This window comes from Denticeps clupeoides, chromosome 11 (assembly GCF_900700375.1).
Source record: "Denticeps clupeoides chromosome 11, fDenClu1.1, whole genome shotgun sequence".
Classification (NCBI taxonomy): Eukaryota; Metazoa; Chordata; class Actinopteri; order Clupeiformes; family Denticipitidae; genus Denticeps; species Denticeps clupeoides.
The window spans coordinates 8923729-8945019 of NC_041717.1; the positions used below are offsets into that span (position 1 = coordinate 8923729).

Below are 21291 nucleotides of genomic sequence, written 5' to 3' on the forward strand. Positions count from 1 at the left end.
AGGGGCCACTTCCTTAACCGCTAGGCCACCACTGCCCCATACATGGATCTATATTACATATGTATGAAAAGAGTGGCCAGAATGGGATATATAATGTATATATTGTTATTAAACTGTACATGATGTGAGTGCTGACACAGTAATATCTGTGTTAATATTATTATTTTAGGTATAATTCCTGCCATTTTTATCATTTGTGTGATAATTTTGATATTGCATCACCACCCAGTCTGTGATGGCTTCAAGTAACCACAGTAAGCCATAGATCCGAGTGGTTCTGTGTTTAAAGAACATTCTGTTCTCGCAGCTCCATTCTGACGTGGCAGTGGTGTGTTTCTAATTGTGTCTGGGCAAAATGCAGTGTTCCCTGTGTTGCTTAGCTACAGTAAACAACTTGTGATAGAAAAGATATGTGATATGTTATTGGAGTAAAGCAAACCAGGATTTAAAAATAGCTTTTAAGTGGAAAATAATTCTCAAAAACAAGAAAATGCTATGCCACCATGAGACAAGAAGGCTTCATTTTTGTAACATTTCTGTGAACACCTTTTTCAATTTCCTTTTCATACATTAATTAGAGCATAATGTTCATCCTCACTTCACAGCACATTAAAAAACACTGTGAAACCTTAAATGTGAATAAAATGAGACTAATTAATTTGCCAAATTGTCATAATATCCTTTTCTGTACAAAAAAAAAAAGACATTTAGAAGCAAGTCCAGGAAAACATTTTGATCATTTTTATCTCCATTTACATACTATACAGGAAATGTGCGCCCTGTCTGTCATCACAACATAGGTAAGTACATTTTAGCTGGACTCTACCAAGGTTTAGTAGATAAACTTTAAATCTGTCACATTTGAATTCACTTGGCAAATGCCATGAAGCACTCTGGTTGTAGGTCATGCTTAATTCTCTATATAAGGGGCATTCGCATCTGTGCGTCTATGCATACAGTGACTTTCAAATAAATGTGATTAATTATTAATAAAAATCCATCTGATGCCACAATGTTGTTGCCACAATGTATTCTACAAAATGTAATGAGGCTCCGCTCTCTAGAATGAAGTGCAGGAATTGGTCAAAAGGTTCCATTTCGGTCTCAGACAAGATCTTGTTCCACTTTTCCTCTATATTGTTTTTTAGATGCCTCCCAATAAGCTATATTCTACCATATGAGCCCTCCTGATACTCTGAATGATATTACAGTTCTCAGGTATACATGTATGTATTCTGTATGCGGTGATTTCTTACATCTTACATCTTACATATTATTTTTTGTATTTTAAATTATTTTGTATCAATATAGAAACCTGTATTATTTTTGTATTTCAAACATGGTAAAACAACCTTTTCAGGTTTTAGAGTCACTGAATAGTTTCTTATGTTATGCGGATGTTGTGTGGTTGTGTGTGTATGTATATTTTAACTTCCTACTCTGCAGGTGCCCCAAGAGAATATAAGAAGAGAGACGAAAATGGAACATATGCACAAAGCCCTGTCATGTTAGATAGCCCATCAAAGACAGTTTTTTGTTGCCGGCTCCTAAAATAGCGTGACTGAGTCATAGGGACACTAAGGTGATCGTTCTGTCTCCCTCAGTTTCTGCACTGTGCCCACTCAAGCCTCAGTGTTTTTTTTTTTCTTTCCTCTTCGATATTAGTCAGTGCAGGTTGTCCTTTCAGCCACGATTACACAAGCCCTTGAATTGCACATGGGCTGCACTTTCCCCAAGAAAGATGGTTCAGGAGCTTCTGCTCACACCTTCAGAGCCTCGTGCACCCCCACGGCCGAGAGGCGGCGGTTGATGTTGCGGTAGCGGCAGCGCAGCAGGTCCCGGTAAGTGGAGCGCAGGTCCCTGTTGAAGAACGCGTAGATGAAAGGGTTCATGAGCGAGTTGGCGTAGCCCAGCCAGAGCAGCGTGCGCTCCAGCCAAATGGGCACGCAGCTGCACTCCACCCCGCAGATGAAGGGGCGGGCGGTGGTCAGGATGAAGAAGGGGAGCCAGCAGATGGAGAAGACACCCACGATCACCCCCAGCGTGGTGGCCGCTTTTTGTTCACGTTTGAAGATGGAGATGTTGTGGCGCTCGCGGTTGAGCAGTCGTGACAGGGCAGCACACTCCTCGGCCATGCCAGGGGGCTTCAGGCCCTGCATCTTAAGCGCGTCGCTGGCCACCGTCTCCAGGCGCTCGCGCCGGGACAGGTCCGTGAAGCGGTGCTTGGCCCCGCTCTTGCGGGCTGCCTTGAAGATCTTGTAATACATGACGAGCATGACCAGCATGGGGATGTAAAAAGCCACGGCCGTAGAGTAGATGGTGTAGCTGAAGTCCTGGCTGATGAGGCACACCCCGGCCGTGTTGACATTCTTGGCCCAGCCGCAGAATGGTGGGAGTGTGATGGACGCCGACACCAGCCACACGCCTAGAATCATCTTGGCCATCAGCTGCCCGTTCTGCCGAGCGGGGTAGGTTAAGGGACGTGTGATGCCTAGATATCTGGAACAGACAAAAGTGAAGTGATTGTCACTTGTGATACACAGCAAAAAAAACATTGAATATTAAAAATAAATAACATCTGCATATTTAGGGTTGAATATTATCAAACTGCCACTGAGTAGGTTCTTAAGGTTCTTAGGATATAGACATAGACATGGTAGCTATCTATGTCTTGAGGAATATACTTTTTGTTGGTTTGTAATTATTTCTGTTACCCAGAACATGACATTTTTTTACAAACAGGGTTTAAAATGGCAGGAGCCCAAGTACTGAAAGGGCTCACATCCTCATTCTGAACCATTTTAACATGCTCCCGTCAATACATCACATAGGTTAGTAGCATTAAATATCATGGTTCTTTCTTGTTATACATATTTATTCATGTGTATATGACCTCACACTAGCAAACAAGCTCCATGCTCAGTACATAGTGCTGAACTTAGCACCAGTTTGAAAATAGTCGCCTTAATGACATAAGACCAGTGTAAGATATATAACAAAACTACTACATTTCTAATAACAGAATTGTGAATTAATTGTTGCAGCACTCCTGATTAACCGAGTTGTTAACTACACTAACTGCATCTAATATGTATAGTTCATAACCCTATAATCCCTGTAATGCTGGAGTGTCACTTTCAGCTGTGGTGTGGCCCGTTTATAACTAATGCGATCTGCGGAGAACGTCCTGTTGTACAACACAGGCGAGCAGGAGGGATGGCACAACACAGAGCTGTCAGGCTGTGTATGAGCTACAGCATCTCAACAGAGAGAAGAGGTTCCTTTTTTCTGTAAGAGGCTTAATGGAGGGCAGGGAGTCACCCTGATAAGAACAGCCCCCGGGCGCAGGGCACACAAAAGGCTTTTTGGGGAGTATATCTCTAACAGGGGTTACGCACCGTTGCCTGCACTTTCGGCAGGTCTCAAGCAGCGGTGTTGATTCGGTTGGTATCAAGGAGCTCAACGGAATTAAAAAGATCCACACTCTTATGACAGGACCTTGAGTAAAATGCTGTTTATTACCAATAATCCTCCAGAACATTTGGAACGTCCTTCAGAAGGATTTCAAATGTCTCTTTTTAGCACAGGTCACCACTGTGATCATAGCACAACTCCCACATCGAGCAGGGTGAGAACTAGCACATGCCCCCTATGATGAATATTAAGTCAGTCAACCCAATTTTCCATAAACAGCTGTAGGCATTGCCAAGGGAGCATCTGACAGTTTGCTTCACTGAGTACCGTCACCACAGAAAGTCACTCGGCGATGGTGGAGAGGTCATCTAGTCTGTAGCCAGGCACTGCACTCAAACTGCTTGTGTAGGCAAATCGGACCTGAGTCAGCCAATTAAACAAATTTATGCATAGTTATTCATTAATCTACCTTCTATGGACCATTTCTGCCTAATGTACCAATTCACATTGAACGTTCTATTCTTTTATTGCCACAGCAGCTAATATTGTGACTGTATAAGGTGATGAGTGAAGCTTCAACATGCTACATTCCATCAGCCATCCCTTCTGGTTCATAGTTGGTCATAAAAATGCAGCAGAATAAGTAAAAGGCAAAAATTATTAAACAAGTATTATCATAGTCAGTTAACAAATTAAGGTATTGTAGCTTACAGTATATGAATGTGTGAATGCAAGCTGCCTTGATCTAAATAAGCTATTTCAGCTTTGAAGTGAGCATAAAACATGCACAGTTGAATGGTTTTCTGTGCTTTGTTACTAATAACTTTGCTCACATAACGGCAGCTATGTGAGCATCTTCATTCTGTCACGTGACCAGCCGGTTCTCCCAGCATATAATCAGCGTTCAGTCATTGTCGCACGTCCCTTCAATTTGACTCAAAAACTCATCCTTCCACAATTGGCTACATTCACTCTTTCAGTCTGTACCATACTTACACGTGACACATTTCTACAGTTTTGAAGGGGTTGGGCGTAGTAAAGTAAAAATGTAGGCTTCAATCATACCCATTATTCTATGTTTTGATATATTGTACAAAAGTAAATCTCAGTTTGCAATCTTTTTAATCAACCTTCAAATAATTATGGAGCAAAATCCTATGAAGTCAAAGTGAAGTTATTGTCATACACAGCACAACACACGGCGACACAATGAAATGTGTCCTCTGCGTTGTCTGGATGGCTGGAGCAGAATCTAATAATCAACTTGCAAAATTACACAAAATAAAAATGAACAAGATCAAAAACAAATAAGATCCACAAAAGTGGCAGACATTATGACTTATAATTTGCACCACTGTGTTTTCTAAATGCAGGAAGTGAGCGTGAGGGCCTCAATGTGCTCAGCTTGCTGCTGCAGCTGGGCTGAAGGCTCACACACAACCTGTTGAAAGGGGGGGTGTAGTACTTCCAAATAAAGCACATTTCATTCATAATATTGTCAGTCCAAGACATTGTGGTGATCCTCAGGTTGGAGGATGGATGTTGAAACTTGAGTGCAAAAGTAAGTTCAAAGCCCTGTATATGTTTACCTGGTTAAATTAAATATGGTTCTGACAGCAATTAAATATAGTAATGTACAATTCTTAATATGTTTTATGTTTCTTTGTGTGTGTGTGTGTGTGTGTGTGTGTGTGTTTTTTTTTTGGGGGGTGGGGGCTTTCCTCGATTGTAGCTTACAGTTTAACAGGCTCTGGTGCAACAGTCACACCCCCTCTTACACTGTTGTAACTGGAGCTGAGCTGGAAGTGACACGGTGCGAAGGAGTCAAGCCAGGAGGCCAAAAATACTTACACACGAGTGCTGGGATTTCCATCTTTCTCGGCATTTATTGCCGTCCGGTACTTCAACCCTGTGCCCGGTTGAATGACTTCACAGGTCCAGACATGAAATGATATAAAGGTCACATGCTCCTTACTGTTACTGTTCTGTTCAGAAGTGAAAGTAAAGTACAAGCGGAGCTCAAGTCGCAGTGGGCATATAAACTACTGTGCTCACTTCAGATAAAACAAAAGACAAGAACCCAATAATTGTACCAAAATCAAACTGAAACCGTGGCCCAAAAGCCGAGGCACGAACTGTACAGTGGGATACCTGTACCGCTGCACCTCTAGTCACCATCTGTAATTGCGTGGCTTTTTCCTCCCCTGGGGCGGTTTGCTGACTCGTCTGCACTGGTTTCATTTGTGGTACACTGACCGTGCCTGCCGCTGTTGGGGTGACGTTACTCTTCATTTGTAACTTGCACATCGTTTAAACAACCCAAAACAATACTTAATGCAAACCTTGGCTTTTTATCATAAAACTGCTTTAACATGCTCCTTGAATAGCCACGCTGCATAAAACTTGCACGAATCAAGCCACCAGGACACTAGTCCATCCACGTAAGAAAAAAACTTCTCTAGGAAACTTATAAGAGGGATTCTGTTCGCTTCTATAGTTTACCGCTTCCCCCCCTGGGGGCAGGTTGCGGACGTAGGCACAGTGTGGCAAAGCTAATGGAGAATTCCATCACTTCCGCCAGACTGCACAACCAGAGTAAAGTGAACTATTTTTGCTAACAGCACTGTGTTTCAGTGTCTGTCAGACACCATTTAGGAGCACCATTCAGCCCTGGACGTCTTGGTTGGGAAGAAATCGTTTTTTATGGTCTACTAGAAGGCTGTCTATGAAAACGCTCTTTCATTGATTGCTAATGTATTATATTCTTTCTATAAAAATTGCATTGGTTAATAACAGAGCCATTTAACAAACAGCGTTATTACCTATGTGTCTTAAAGACATTTAGGACACACTGTTTTGTTCAGGATGAGCAGAGCATAACCCACTGCACACTAGTTTGGCCGAAGTAATGCACAGTGACGCATGGAAACCAATGACAATCTATGAGCGCCTGCGTTCTTCCTCGCGATCTTCCATTCTCTCTCCCTGACTGAACAGAGGCTGTCCCTTTATAGATCTTTTTTACTGCTCCATCTCCGCCATTTTTTCGGGCTTTGTTTGCCTGGCTCTGCTCAGCTTGCTTGAGACTAGGGTGCATGTGCAAAGCAGGGGGGGGGGTTAGATTTGCATCCCAGAGGACATGGTGTTTATCAGCCTTGTATAAACGAAGGCCAAGTTATTTTTGGGCGATTTGGACACTTTGCCAAACACACGAACGAGTGACAATCGTCTTTATGCCCTTTGACGGACAGAGTTTTGTTTACATTCCAATGGAAATTCCTTGGGAATGAATTTCTCCAGCAGCCTTACCAACAGCTGTGGTGCGCTGAAAGGACTGAAAGAACATGGCAAGGGTGCATTCATTTTTGAAGAGTAGAGCAGAACAGATGACAGGCTGAGTGCATGCCAGCTCAGGAATAGAGTACAGCGTGGCTTCTGATAAAAGAGAAAAAAACTCTGAATGTGGTCAAAAAAATGACGTGCTGCTTTCGCGTATCAGTAACACCATAAAAACATACGGTATGATCCCAATGTTGGTCGTGTGTTTCAGTGAATGAGTGCAAAATCTAAAAAGCAAAACTAATTTTCTTTACGTGACATCTTGTGTGTGTGTGTGTGTGTGTGTGTGTGTGATGTGTTTTTCTGTGATCTCAGTCATTTAAGCTTTTGCTTTTCCAAGATTCCAGATCTATAGTTGTCACACTACTGCATATAACTTGAAGCAAAACAAGTAGTTAATACATTTTCTTTAAAGAGGTTTTAAGAGCTCTAATACTGCTAAATTAAAATAAAGAAAGAAACAGAGCACTGTCATGTGACCTACACAGCTGCAGTCAAGATACAGAAGAACATCAAATTGTCAGGCCTTTTAGCATCCCTCAGAAATCTCTGAAAAATCAAGAAGCATTGAATCCAGCCAACCATTTCACAAACCCACTATTGCAGGTCAGGGCAGCTGGAGTCTTTCTAAAAAATCTCTTGAAAGTGAAGAAACACTGCAGCACAGCACAGCACACGGTGCAACAATAAAATGTGTACTCTGCTTTTAACCAACACCCTTAGTGAGCAGTGGGCAGCCACGACAGGTGCCCGGGGAGCAGTGTGTGGGGACGGCGCTTTGCTCAGTGCCAGCTCAGTGGCCGCTTGGTGGTTCCGATATTTCGGTACAAATCCGCCTCCTTACCCACTGGTCCACCACCAATGCAAGGCAGACCCACGGACTAGAACTAATGTGACGTCACCAGTTCACCAATTCAACTGCAGGGAAGAAAACATGTCACATGGCGCACTTGCGGTGTGTCAGTGCCTGCTCCTCAACACTTTCTTTCAGGTGCACAGTCATCCATAATAATTTAGATACGTCTTTGAAACTTTTCAAGTTCCATAACCAACATGGAGTCCTTGTCCGATATGAGGTCAATTTTCTGTGCATGATTTTGGATTGCTGAATTGAGCCATTTAATGTGTCCAGGGCAAGTTAATAGAGGTGCACCAGTTCATTGTCACATACTCACCTAAATGAATATTCAAATTTGGTAGTTTGTATTTCACTCCAAATTGTATGAGGACACAGTGCAAATAAATTAATTTGGCATGTCTAATACAATTTACTGAGCTCAAAAGCAATTATGGGGGAGGTAATGGTGTGTATATATTAATATGAATGAGGGGCAGATACTAACTACAGAACGAAATGGTGCCCGTCATTGCATAGTCTTTTGCATCAATGACAGAGAAGCAGACACCACACAACCACAGCCTCCACATGACATCAAACACATGGTGCTAAGACAGCCTGGTAAAACCTGACATACATGTTTTGTTAAGCATGAAGCTACACTGTATTTGACCTGCTTATCTGTGCTGCTTAAACGGCTAAACCGACATCATTTATGTAATTGTGATAGTATATCATGGTTTTGTTGGCTACACAATGTCAATATCGCATGTCCATTTCGCATTAGGACAGGAGCATTAACAACAAGTTATAATAATATCTAATTGTACTATTATTGATATTGCGAATGCTTTTGCTTACTAGATGCCAATGGATTGCTAAAGTTATGACATGAGACAACTGAAGCTGAGCATAATAAAAGGAGCTCATGCATCATGCAAAATACTGAACTAAAAAGATGATCTGACATTTCCATATGATGACGGTCTGCTCTATCAAGTGAATAAAAGAGGGAGTGTGTCATTTTGTGCTCTTACTTTCGCTTGATCAGCTGTAATTTGTGTGGATCCACACGACATTCTCAATGCTACAGAATGATGAGTTGGCTGTGCTGATTAGCAGTGATTGTTTACTTCAGGTAAGAAATATTTGAAAGAATCAATCAAAATGTTGGATGGGGAGCCAGTGCCAAGAAACAACTCCACTTCAATAATGTGGCAGTTCTTTGGCAATTTTCTGGCATTTTTTATTATTCATGAATCCAGTTAAAAAGAGTAAATCAGTTAAATTGAACTATATGGTAAATTTAGAACTAAGCAAAGGTCTGTGCATTTTTCTCAGCAACTGGAAACATCACCTCAATGTGCTCACATTGCTGCAATGTAATTTTAAAGGTCCCACAAATAACCCACTGGTTCTTCAGAGTCTAATGTGACAGAACTAAGATTGTGCTAATTTTTACATGCAATCACCAAGCAACTGCCACACTTTGCACGTTTGAAAGCCATGGTGGTCGGTGGAGCTCCTTTTTTAGGGGAGAGGTGGGAAATTCTCTGGCCGCACAAAGCATAAGAATTTGGAGGTAACCTTTCCCCTTATTATGACATAAGGGGACAAATTTTAGATACGACCGTCTGAGCTGCCGCTCTCTGAAAGGTGAAGCAGAATGGCCAAAGCATGCTTTATACCTATCGCCATTTCTAGCCACTGCAGGACCATAGACAGGCCAGGGGAACTCGATTTAATGTTAAATAATCACACAAAGTGAAAATTTCATGATAGGGGACCTTTAAGTGTTTTACTATAATACTATTTACTATAATAGTTATTTTTGGACTCTAAGGTAACATTTAAATTTACACTTGATGACATTTACAAATGTTGACATGCTAGATATTGTTGTAATGCAAATTTCACACCTATTGCAGGAAATAAAAAAAATCTAAATATAAAGAACAATAAAACTTGTTTTTTTTGGTTGTTATAACTGTTTGCTTTTTTGTCTTATTTTGCTTGATATCATTACAATGAATGTATGAAATTAGTCATTTTAATTACAACGTCTGCCAGGGAAAACATCTATTAAGGCTCATTTCTCAACTAAACAACCAGAATGAAATTGAGCCCCAAGGTTTTCACTTGAATTAAGCAATTTTCATTGCAAAAAAAAACATTAAATGTGTCACATAAGACAGCGGACAACATGGCAACCTAATCTAATTTGTATTGGCCCTGCACAATGAAACACCATGAGACACCATGGCCTCTTTTCAGTATTCCCAGTCACTCACAAACACGAGCGCTCTCGCACATTTCTAATCCATTATCACTCCCATCTCCCACCGCTTCACCGAGCAGCATTTCCCCTCGGCAAGCGCTAACCTGGATTACCTGTGAATTACCTGCCTTTGGTGTTACACACATCCACACACTTGCGACCACCAATCCCTCATGAGAGTTCCAGTGCATACTACCTGCAGTACAGCAGGTTTTGACACGTCACACTTTTTATGATGTGAAAGACACTATAAAATGTCACACCCCACCACAGTAACAGGGTTATATTGAAGGGAATAGTGCTTCTATAATCAGAATTGGTTTTAGAATCAGTGATTGTTAAATTTTTTTAATCTAAAAGATAAACTTGAAGAGGTTTTCAAAAATAAACAGTAGGTTATTTGAATACATTTTCTGAATCAAATTTGGCGAAGCTGGGCTTCGTTGGGAGGGCATATATTGTGGAATTAAAGTGTTGTGGCATGGAGGGTGTGGCTCAGGGGAGGTTGAGGGGCGGACAGTGGAGCAAGTGAGAGTGACCTGGTAATTAACACCCTGATTCTTCCGGTATCCCTATGGAGTGCGCCTGTGTCGTTGCCATAATAGAAAAAAAATGGCTGCAAAACACCCCAGAGAGGAGGGGGCAAACAGGTGGTCAATTTAACCAAAAACAAACACTTTTCAACTAATCCGGACTAACAGAAATCCCCGCGAATCGGGAGAACAGTCGAAACAAGCTCTCATCCCGGGGTTGCTGCCAGCTCCCATCCTCCCGTCCTCCCCCTCCGGTGCTCTTTACAACTCCTCTGCCGTGGGCAAGGATGACAAGCTGGACACAATTATCTGACTGACTACAGGCCGAAACCAGTCAGCGTGGCACTGAGTGGGCGTGGCACCAGATGCCCTGTCAATATACAGTGTGTGTGTGTGAATATGTATATACACACACACACACACACACACACACACACCATATATATCACTTTGGACTGGTCTGGAGATGCAGTTACCAAGATACCTTTAGGCCAATTTGTTTAAAGGACATGTCCTTTACCTCTTCTCTTCACTGACAGCACCAGAGTTGGTTTAAGGTATCTGGCTGAGAAATCTGACTTCATCAAACACTCCCATGAGACGCAGACACAGCACTGCTACACTTTACAGGGAACCTGTTTATATTGATTGCACACTTTGCACATATTGTATAGCTTCCTCTGTACAGATCCTTAATGATCTTCTTTCTATGATGTGTTTTCTTCAAGGTCTAAAAACAGCCCTTAGGTTAAGACACCTATTACATAAATGTTCCCAATACGGAATATTTATTAGGTTTATTGTAGTCCCTGTTGGTACAAATGGTTAGTCCCAGAAAAGAAGAGTCCATCCATTCCTTTTCTAAATTGGATTATAGGATGACGGCCCATTATAGCCCTCAGGGCTGATTCAGTACCCCCAATTCAACTAACCAGTCTTTGAACTCTACAGGGAAATTTATGCAAATAGGGTGGAAAATGCAAACACTACTCTACACCCAATTTCCTTATTGCAACTAAGCGTGCTAGCCACTACACCCAATAAAGTACATCTGTCCAGCCTTGGTCTGTCCAATCCTGTTTACAGTCTACAATGACAGGCAAGGAGGAATGATAACAGGCATACATATGTCCATTAGGAGCAGACTTCAAAGACATTAACAAGACCAGTCATTTTTGGTGCAGATTTTGAAAAGATCAATTACATGCATTCATTAATGCAAAAAAAAAAAAAACAGCACTGACTCTGTCCCTCTGTCCCAGGGGGACTGTCCCTGTAACTACTGATTGTAAGTCGCTCTGGATAAGGGCATCTGATAAATTCTGTAAATGTAGATAAAGAGCAAGTCCTATGTTATCAGACTGGTTTTTCAAACAAGTTCTTACTTTTGATTGCTTCCTTATCATCATGGGAAGAATGATCCTGGACATGCAATAACAATAAAATATCAACAGTCTGTATTCAGTACTCTTGTATATATAAAATTATGTATTTTAACTCTGAACATCATCATTAAACCCTTAAATAGAAAATGACCAATCACAGCCGGAATTGGAACTTCCTGCATCCAGACATACTAGGCATGTTTTGTGAAGAATCAATTAGTTTCCTATATAACTATATAATAAAGATTAATATTTTTTACAGATAGAAACTCAGCATATCTGATATCTGAGTTGTTATTCTCACTAATGGGTCTGTGTTAAATTATGTAGGATGTCAAAGGGGTGATTTTCAAGTCACTGAAGAAAACTGTGTACCATTAGCATAAACAAATGATTTTTATAATAACTTCTTCATGTGACTGATACCTCAGCATGGCTAATTATACAAGTACTGGCAACTGATCTGGATTAAATTCCTGGATTCGTATTGGAATTCTCCATGTTCTAATTTAACTTTTGATTAGTATCTTTTCATTTGCGAGAGCGCTGATGGTGATGGTGATGCAGGATAAACAGATTTTCCGATCATCCCTGTTTGACTGGGGAAAGGACACAAAACACTGACTGCACCAACTGGACACCAAATGCCATATCGCAGAAACTTCATAATCGGTAGATCCCATTTTACCACAGTAAATATTTTTAGGATAAATCTGCATGGCTGCTCTGTCATACTTTTACACAGCCCACAAATATGTCAGCTGCCAATGTGTTGTGGTTTGGTAACAACGCACTGGTAGGTAGATGCAGGAGGTAGAGGAACCTGCAGTAAGCTGAGCAGATATGTTATAGTGATAAGAATTTGTGGTTATTTTAGTTCACCTGTGTAAAAAAAAGGGAGCGAAACTAACTAATTAACTAATTTGCTGCTAGTTGCTCAGGCAACAAACAAGTCAATCGTCCAAATATGGGAGACTCCGTATGTTCGCCCTGAGGAGTGGCTCTGTTGCAACCTGCACACACAAGCCAAAGGTAAAGGTCGAAATCATAGTCATGCATTCATTAATGCAAAAAAAAAAAAAAACAGCACTGACTCTGTCCCTCTGTCCCAGGGGGACTGTCCCTGTAACTACTGATTGTAAGTCGCTCTGGATAAGGGCATCTGATAAATTCTGTAAATGTAGATAAAGAGCAAGTCCTATGTTATCAGACTGGTTTTTCAAGACATCATAGTCACAAGTTACTTTGGAATCCGATTTTCCATAAAGTGCGGATGTAAGCAAATTTCCACCAGTTCTTTCAGCACCGAAATGAGGGAAATAGAACAATCCTTCTTAAAGCAACACCTCTGCATGTTTACCCAGCAAATCTAGCCATACTATAATAAATAGGTCTATAATAAATGTGTACCTTTGGTTGAAAGGTAACAGACATAAAACCTGATAACAAATGTTGGACTGAGTGTTATGCCAGCTAGGGCTGTGCGATATGGCACAAAAATTCATATTGCGATATAAATTGAACGATAGACGGCAGACAGTATATAATTTGATCTGTAAGTTTAAATGTTTTTGAACGAGTAACATATGTCCATAGCACTGCAGCAGGATCTATTTATATTAAATAATTCCCTGACTTTCCATTTGGAACTTTTATTTTGAACGTCACATACTGAAAAAAGAGCTGCGAGTGTAAGAGTGGCTGCATTAAAAAAGGTTTTAGTTTAATGACTGAAAATACAGTGAAGATCTGTGAATGTCTATCGAATACAGAACCCACTGCTAATTTTACTCAGGTCAGATTATGGATGTTATATGTGTCTTTATGTCACGACCACAGGCTGATGGGGGAAGGAAGAGCAGAGACAGGACATCTTGCAGGACATGCCAGCCTTATTACATATGATATCTACATAACAATTTCATTTGCAGACAATTTTCTTCAAATCTGAATAAAATTGAGAGAGTTTTGTTGGATTTCACTCATCTCAATCATGTAATCTGTGGTAACATGAGCAGATTTAAGACAGTCCTCTTCTAGTCTTGCCATTATGACAATACCAAACATGACTGATATTATCGTGAAGTCTTTTAGTCTTGGCTCATGCCAATAGAGATGTTCGTGGTCAACAACCAATGGATGAGTTATACACAACAACATGAAGTGCTTGACTCTGAATGTGAAACAACAGGAAGTGCTTGACTGTGAACAGGTGAGAGGCAAATAGAAGCAAGGAGGGAACTTCAGTGAGGCATCAAAGGATACGGATGTTGGAGTTGTGGGCTGAGCAGGCATGACTGTATGATGTGACTTCACATCTTTACCATGAAAGAGTAGAGAAAGAGAAGCAATAGGCTGAAATCATTGTGGCACTTGAAATGAAAGTGAAAGTGAAGTGATTGTCATTGTGATACACAGCACGGCACACGATGAAAGAACGACATGTGTCCTCTGCTTTTAACCATCACCCTTGGTGAGCAGTGGACAGCCATGACAGGCACCCGGGAGCAGAGGCACCTCAGTGGCGCCTTGACGGATCGGGATTCAAACCGGCAACCTTCTGATTGGATTCTGCTTCCTTAACCGCTAGACCACCACTGCCCCCAAATTCCCATTAATACATGAAATTCCCATCAGTACATCAACATTAATCTAAGAGTGCAGGAGGTGCTATACAATAAAAGTGTTAATCTGTGGCTACTTCGATGCTTTTTTTCTGCAGCTATAGTCAAAACCTGCTTCTGTTTATCCTCCATTTTGTTAACTGCCATGAAAAGTATTGTGAAAAGTATCATAGGTCATAGAACAGCCTGTAGCTAACCTATGATTGAAAATTACATTGACTGTCTTTCAACTTTGACCGCTGCACGACGTGATGTATTTTTGCGTGACCAATAGGATCCAAGCAGGTGAGTGTTCAAAAACACTTCAAAACACACACATGAGGCGGGAATGGAGAAATCACAAATGAGGTCTACAACGCGACATTATCGTCTTAGCGGCAGTTTAGAAAAACACGTAACTTTCATGCTGAGCCCTGTCTGAAAGCAGCGTTAGATTACTTCTAAAGAGCAGAAAAACGGTCTGTGTTCAGTCCGCGCTCACCTGATGCCTCGGACGGCATTTTTCTGGTGTTTGTGGCGCCAGGGTAGCTGTACACACCTGTGTGGACTGTGAGACCTGTTATATTTGAGAACATTATGTTACCATGTACAAAATGTATGGGATGCATAGATACCAAGGCATTGAAATTCGTAATCAAATTGAATCGTGAGACCAGTGACGGTTCACGCCACTAGTTGGTATGGGGTTCAAAGTCACAGGTTCAAACCCTACTTACTACCGTTGTGTCCCTGTGCACTTAACCCTGAGTGTCCCTGTCACTACTGACTAAGTCGCACTGGATAATTACATCTGATAAATGGCATAAATGAATGTAAAAATATATATTAATATATTAAATATATTAAAATGTCTTCTTCTCAGCTTTCAGAATACAGTGTTATTTTAGCACTTTTAGCCAACAGGCTTTCATTGTCTCAAAAGGCTCTACAGTAATCACGTCTGTGCCTGTTTACTTTGGCACTGTACCATATTAAAGTGATGCAGCAAAGTTACAAAAAGACATAACATGTTTTAAATCATTTTGAAGGAAGATCAGGATATTCTACAAAGCATGATGTCAACATAACTTGGGTATTCCTTTTTAAAATTGTGTTATGTGTATGCATGTCTACTGTATGTGGAATTTACTGATGCAGTTTCAGATGATTTCTGATACCACATTAATTATTGCATGAAGTAGCAGTTTGGAGCATTTTTGTCTTTCTACAGACGTCAGTTGTTTAGATTTTTTAGGGAATGTGTCATTGCTGCATTTGCCTGAATTATTGCATTTGTATCTATGGTAATGGTTCTTTAAAATAAATAATGAACTCAAAAATGAGGCGGCCCAGGAGCCCTGGTTTATTTGCTTTTGTAGCACATGAACAATTTTTCTGGCAGTTTTACATGCTCTATTTTAAGTCCAGATATGTTGGGCTGGAGGAAGTCCAATCTGAGTTTTTGACTCTGTCAACATTAACGGCAGCCCAATTAAAGTAGAAATGAAATTAGCACTTCAGGCAGCAGTTTTTAATAACTGAAACACAATGAAAACCGTTCCCTTGTCAGCATAATTTTTTTTGGACATTTGTCCCTTACCAAAAATATACAGTGTCAACAATAGAATGTGACAGACATTAGAAAAATGAAGGCAAACTTCACCTTTTTACCTCCGTACAAGTGGGTTTTGAGCAAACCAACAGAATACTACAGAACAGTGGTTACACAACCCTGGGATTCCCACAAAGCACTGATAAGACACAAGGTGACAATACTCAGGGGGACTGAATAGGCTGTCACATGCATTTTCTCCCTTTCTGTGGTGGATCAAATAAGCCTAAAAACGTCCATGATTTCATGAATTGAACCAGATCTAAGGTTTAACAGCGATTCACAGGCCATTTGAACAGACTCCATTCTTTGGAATAAATATTCCGAGCTCCAACATCAAAATTTCCAGCAGTTTGTCCAATGCAAGCCGAAAGGTCTTAATTATTCGGTGCAATAAACTATCAAGCATATAAAGACTGAGAATAAACATACACACTCTGTAGCATTACATGCTGCAATAATTATGATGTCACCACAGCCCACTCACCCATTACCCACCTTCCATTACTCTAGCTGACACAAGGGAGGAATATATGAATACATAAAATCAACGGTACACAGGAAGTTTAAAGAAGTGGACTTTCCGCTCTTTTTTATCAGACATATCATGGTTATAACAGATGATATCCGAGCCAAGACTGATGTCACGTCTGATCTCACCACCACAGCATAATCCATGTGACCTCAGTTTAGCCAAGGTAAACAGGCTTTTCCCCCCTGGAAATTCGGACCATCGGGTGACTTAGAAAGACCAATCAGGGATTAATGTCCCAGCTTTGGAGTCTCTCTAGAGCTTGACGCAGCGACCCAAACAAAGTCAATGTGGTTTTCTTTGAGGGTCCCCATCTGGTCTGCGACTCCACAGTGGGGCAAAACATCAAGCCTGCTTTAAGCTGTCGCAATGACACAGGAAGTCATACAAAGGAACAGGCTGATACTGCATTTCCTCAGAAAACCTGTTAACAGCTGTTCACCGACAACTTTTTAAAAATGGACTGTTTTAATGGAGGTCTGTTGCTCTACCTCTCTGAGCGTTGCATTCACTCAACTCCATCTTTACTCTTTTTGTTTTTTTTCTTGGACAGAGGTGGGTGATCACCACAAAGCATTTCCTCCGATTCCCTCTGTTGTTATTGAATTATTCATCTCTGTCTAGTGAAATAAAATAAAAAAATCAGCCTTTCACTGTCAAAGGGCTGACTAACACTCTGACAAAAATTAAATTATTTCTGAATACATAAAAAAGATAAATGCAGGCAATTGTCACCAGGATTAAAACAAATTTAGGTGGTTTTGAATATGCTGACGTTCCTGGTTTTATAGCGCTCAAAATGACAAAACATGAGCATATGTGAGCTACAAGTAAAATACAACTTTGTGACTTTTGTAACATTGTAATGCCTATGTATATGAACTATATATATGTGTGTGTGTGTGTGTGTGTGTGTGTGTGTGTGTGTGTGTGTGTGTGTATATATATATATATATATATATAAACTAAATCACCCACTCTGTGATAATATCCTTTACCCTCAGCTGAACTGACTTTGCATCATATTGCATGGTTTCTAATATAAAAAAAAAATCCCTAAGCACTGATCTGATGAGCAAAAATGATTTTATGTCTGTATGCAAGTTCAAGATAATCCAAAATATTCAAGGTTTAAAATACTCTTTTTTTTTTTTTTTTTGCTTGGATGTCGGATAAGGGTCTCTTGAGTCAACCTCATTTTAAAAGGTCCTTCTTAGCTTGGGGATTGTTTTGTGCTGGTGTGCTTGTTTGAGCCAGGTTGACTGATGCAACCCTCCGTTTGTCCATCATGCTCACCTAGAAACCTGCGATTTACTAGGTTTTGTTTTTTTCTTTATGATTAGCACTTTTTCGGCTCGCCCCCGACTGGCTTTTGTCTTGCTGCTGTGCAAGTGTCGGTCTGTGCCTGGAGTACGGGGAGCTGTGTGGCAATTACACTGCATTAATTCTCCAGGGGTCAAACACCGAGAAATGGCAGCAGAATGATGACTTGGACATTGTGACATCTCACACAACGCAACTCCCCTTAGAGGCAGGGTTATCCTCAAATTGACTGTTCTGTTCATTCAGCTATAAAGGTTGCCAGCGAACAGCACAGTTGGAGTGGGTCAATGTATGGCCCATGCTGATAATGCCGAGAAAAGGTAATGGAACTGGGCAGGGCAGCCAAAACGTCATTACATCTATCACATACAGACTTCAACAGCGCGGAAAAATAATATATTCGCACGGTATAATAATCAGGAAAAAATACTAGTGAAAGAGGAATCCTATACATTCTCTTTACCTTGAACTTTGTTCTTTTCAAACCATAAAGGCTGTCCACTTAAAAAATTGATCTTGATATAATATGTATTTATTTGTCTGAAGGCTGCAGGCTCATCTACTCCCAATATCCCAGGAGGCACCATACGTATCTGAAATATCTGCAAAAGGCGTAGAATTTGCCGTCACGCCGTGTTTGATTTGTCATTAATGGTGGGCGAGGGGGGGCTGAAATGCTTTATTTATTTCCGGCATCTCCACTCCATCCCAGGTGAAATGTCAAACTAAGCTGATATTTGAATAATAAAAAAAAGATCTGACTTTGGACATGGCTCTGTGTAGCCTGCAAACATGTTCTTCACGGGGAAGGAGCATCACAAGTATCATCAGGCCGGACTTTAACATCCAAAACGTATGTTGTTAAAATTGACTTTTTTAAAAATTTCATACCCCACTGGGTGGCAGAAATATGGTCCATGTTTGTCATTTTTGACACTAGACAGTTGACATAAGACACAATTTCTCACAGATTGAAGCTTTCTAGGGCGATTCTCCGTAAGCTGCTTTGTTTCTGCAGAATGTTGAGAGATGATAATGAAATCCTGTCCAGATCACGGTGGTGCTGGACATGTTCAGGACTTCACAACCTTCACAACGTGGTGTAAGAGGTGGTATTAAGAATCTTTTTTTTTTTTTACTGTGTAGAGAAACGTACCTGTCGACGCTGATCACACACAAAGTCATGATGGACGCCGTGCAACACATTACATCCATTCCGATGAAGATGTTGCAGAACACCTCCCCAAACAGCCACTTGCCCCCAGTGAGGTCCGTGACTATCACGAAGGGCATGACCACAAGCGCCACCGACAGGTCCGCCACGGCCAGGGACACGAGCAGGTAGTTGGACGGCTGCCGCAGCTTCTTGACCACGCACACGGCGATCACCACCAGCGTGTTGCCCATCACGGTGACCGCCGTGATCGCGGCCAGCATCGTCCCGATCACGATCTTCTCCGCCGTGTCGAAGTGCAGCAGCTGCTCCCCGCACGACTCGTTCCACGCGGCCCGCAGCTCCTCGGCGCCGTGGAGCGGGCGCGGCGCGCCGCCGCCAACTTCGGAGACGTTCTCCCGGTTTCTCAGAGTCGGGTGTCCGCCGGAGATGTTGAACATCACGGCCCCGTTAAAACGGACAGCCCGCCAACAAGCACACGGTCGACATCTGCGAGGCGCTCCGACTCGTTTCATTCATCTCCGGAGAGGGCTGGTCGGTGCGCGGGTCCCGGAGTTTGTCTGAGGATGGGGAGGCTTCTCCTGAGGTGACGTCCGCGGCGGACGGTGACGTCCGCGGGTCTCCGAAAAGAAGCCGCGGAGCAGAGAGAGAGGGAGAGAAAAAACGTCGCTGACATTGACGGATGCGTTCATGTGGAAAGGAGGATATTTCCTGGCACTGAGTCAGCCGCAAACTTTCGTGATTTCTTACCTCGCCCCTGCTCCCACGCGGCTTCGGCAACTTAACCAGCCGGGTCACCTGAGAACTTGTGCAGCTCAATTACGCTATTTCGTTCGAGTTCACTTACTTCCTTCTTAGTTTAAGATGTTATTAGCGACTTAAATAAAAAAAAACGATTTGACTCGAAATTGTCCCTGTGAATAGTATTTATATGCTTAATATTCGTCATAGTCTGTCATAATTTACTAGCTAGTTACCACTGCTATTAGCATGTAGCTGCGCCAGTTGTCATGGCCACCGTTTCATTTCACAGTTTATTTCTTCACAACAAAAAGCTTGACACAAATCGAGCGTTAGCGGGTCGTATGACTAGATTCGGAGATTTCTTCTCACAAAGGGGTGAGGAGAACGCCTGGAAAGAAGTTGCCAGACTGTCCCGTAGAACTGCTCGACTTGAAGTCATTTTGTATTCAGATCATCTCAAATGAGCTCCTGCCTGGTGTTCGGCCTGTGTTAATATCTGCTTATTTGACTTCTGTCATCTTTGCTTAACGTACAAATGTTGGCCAGCAAGGAAGGAGGGGGGGTGTTCACCGTCAGATGGTGGCCATGATGGTCACATTTAATCACATAAATAACCTTTTTCACAGTGGAATGGCCCTGTCGTTCAAGAGCAGCCACATACACACTGAATAGCAATGCTGTATTATTAATGAATAAATTAAGTAAACTTTCCTTCCCAAAATGTCATTTTTTGAGTCACGTTAATATTTCATGTCGTGAAACTTGATATGAATCACTGTGCAGGGCCATGTGTCACTCAAAAGAGTCCAATTTGTGCCATCTGTCTGATATTATAGTCTTGTTCAGGTTTATGAGTCAGGCTTATTGATATATTCAAAGCAGTCCAGATCGGGTCTCACATTACATCCTTTGATGTGGAATATGCCCACCAAAGCATTTGACACGTTTTAATGCATAAGTCTGAGGAAAAGATCTTTTTAGCCTTGAATTATCCTGAGTAAACCCATTAATACTTAGGGTACCGGGGTGAGGCCTAGAGATTTGTGTGCTCTACTTAATATGAGGCCACTATCCTCTTACATCTCACACTCATGGTTTATTTCAAAGAAGTCCCATACTTTTCATTCTAAGCTGATTGATGTAAGTAAAGTAGTCTGACACATTCTGCTGGGTGACAGAGACAGTATGCATAATGCAGAAAAGCACTCTCCACCAGACACATTAGCTGCATTCTCTCTACACATATGGCTTCTATCGCTTGTATGCAAAAGACTGGAGTGAAGAGCGAATCACACAAATTCATTCATGCCACACAAATAATTGCAGTAGTGAAAACTGAATTATTTACTTTAAGAACAGCATTTATGTATCACAAATCTATTTTTTATATTCTACACTTCACTTTGAGCCATATAATAAGTAAGCTATAGAATAATGAACTTTGACATAATTAACTGTGTTGGGACAAAGTTGTTTTTTACCTCCTAGGCTCCAAAGTTGTGCACCACACAACTAT

General features: G+C 41.4%; 1 protein-coding gene across 1 annotated transcript; it reads right to left on the minus strand.

Moving 5' to 3' along the window:
• Positions 1-444: 444 nt before the first annotated feature.
• Positions 445-19817, minus strand: htr7c (5-hydroxytryptamine (serotonin) receptor 7c). Its single transcript, XM_028996135.1, has 2 exons — positions 19014-19817; positions 445-2499 (listed from the first exon to the last, which is right to left on the minus strand). The coding sequence occupies exons 1-2, from the start codon at positions 19544-19546 to the stop codon at positions 1761-1763; spliced, it is 1272 nt and encodes a 423-aa protein (XP_028851968.1). The 5' UTR covers positions 19547-19817; the 3' UTR covers positions 445-1760.
• Between the last annotated feature and the right edge of the window lie 1474 nt (positions 19818-21291).

What these genes read in the sequence shown, in the direction of transcription:
- htr7c (XM_028996135.1), bottom strand. Translation starts at nt 19,546, where the DNA reads ATGAAACGAGTCGGAGCGCCTCGCAGATGTCGACCGTGTGCTTGTTGG. An exon ending in TGTGTGATCAGCGTCGACAG is followed by an intron (nt 2,500 to 19,013) that starts GTACGTTTCTCT and finishes TGTCTGTTCCAG; the next exon opens with ATATCTAGGCATCACACGTC.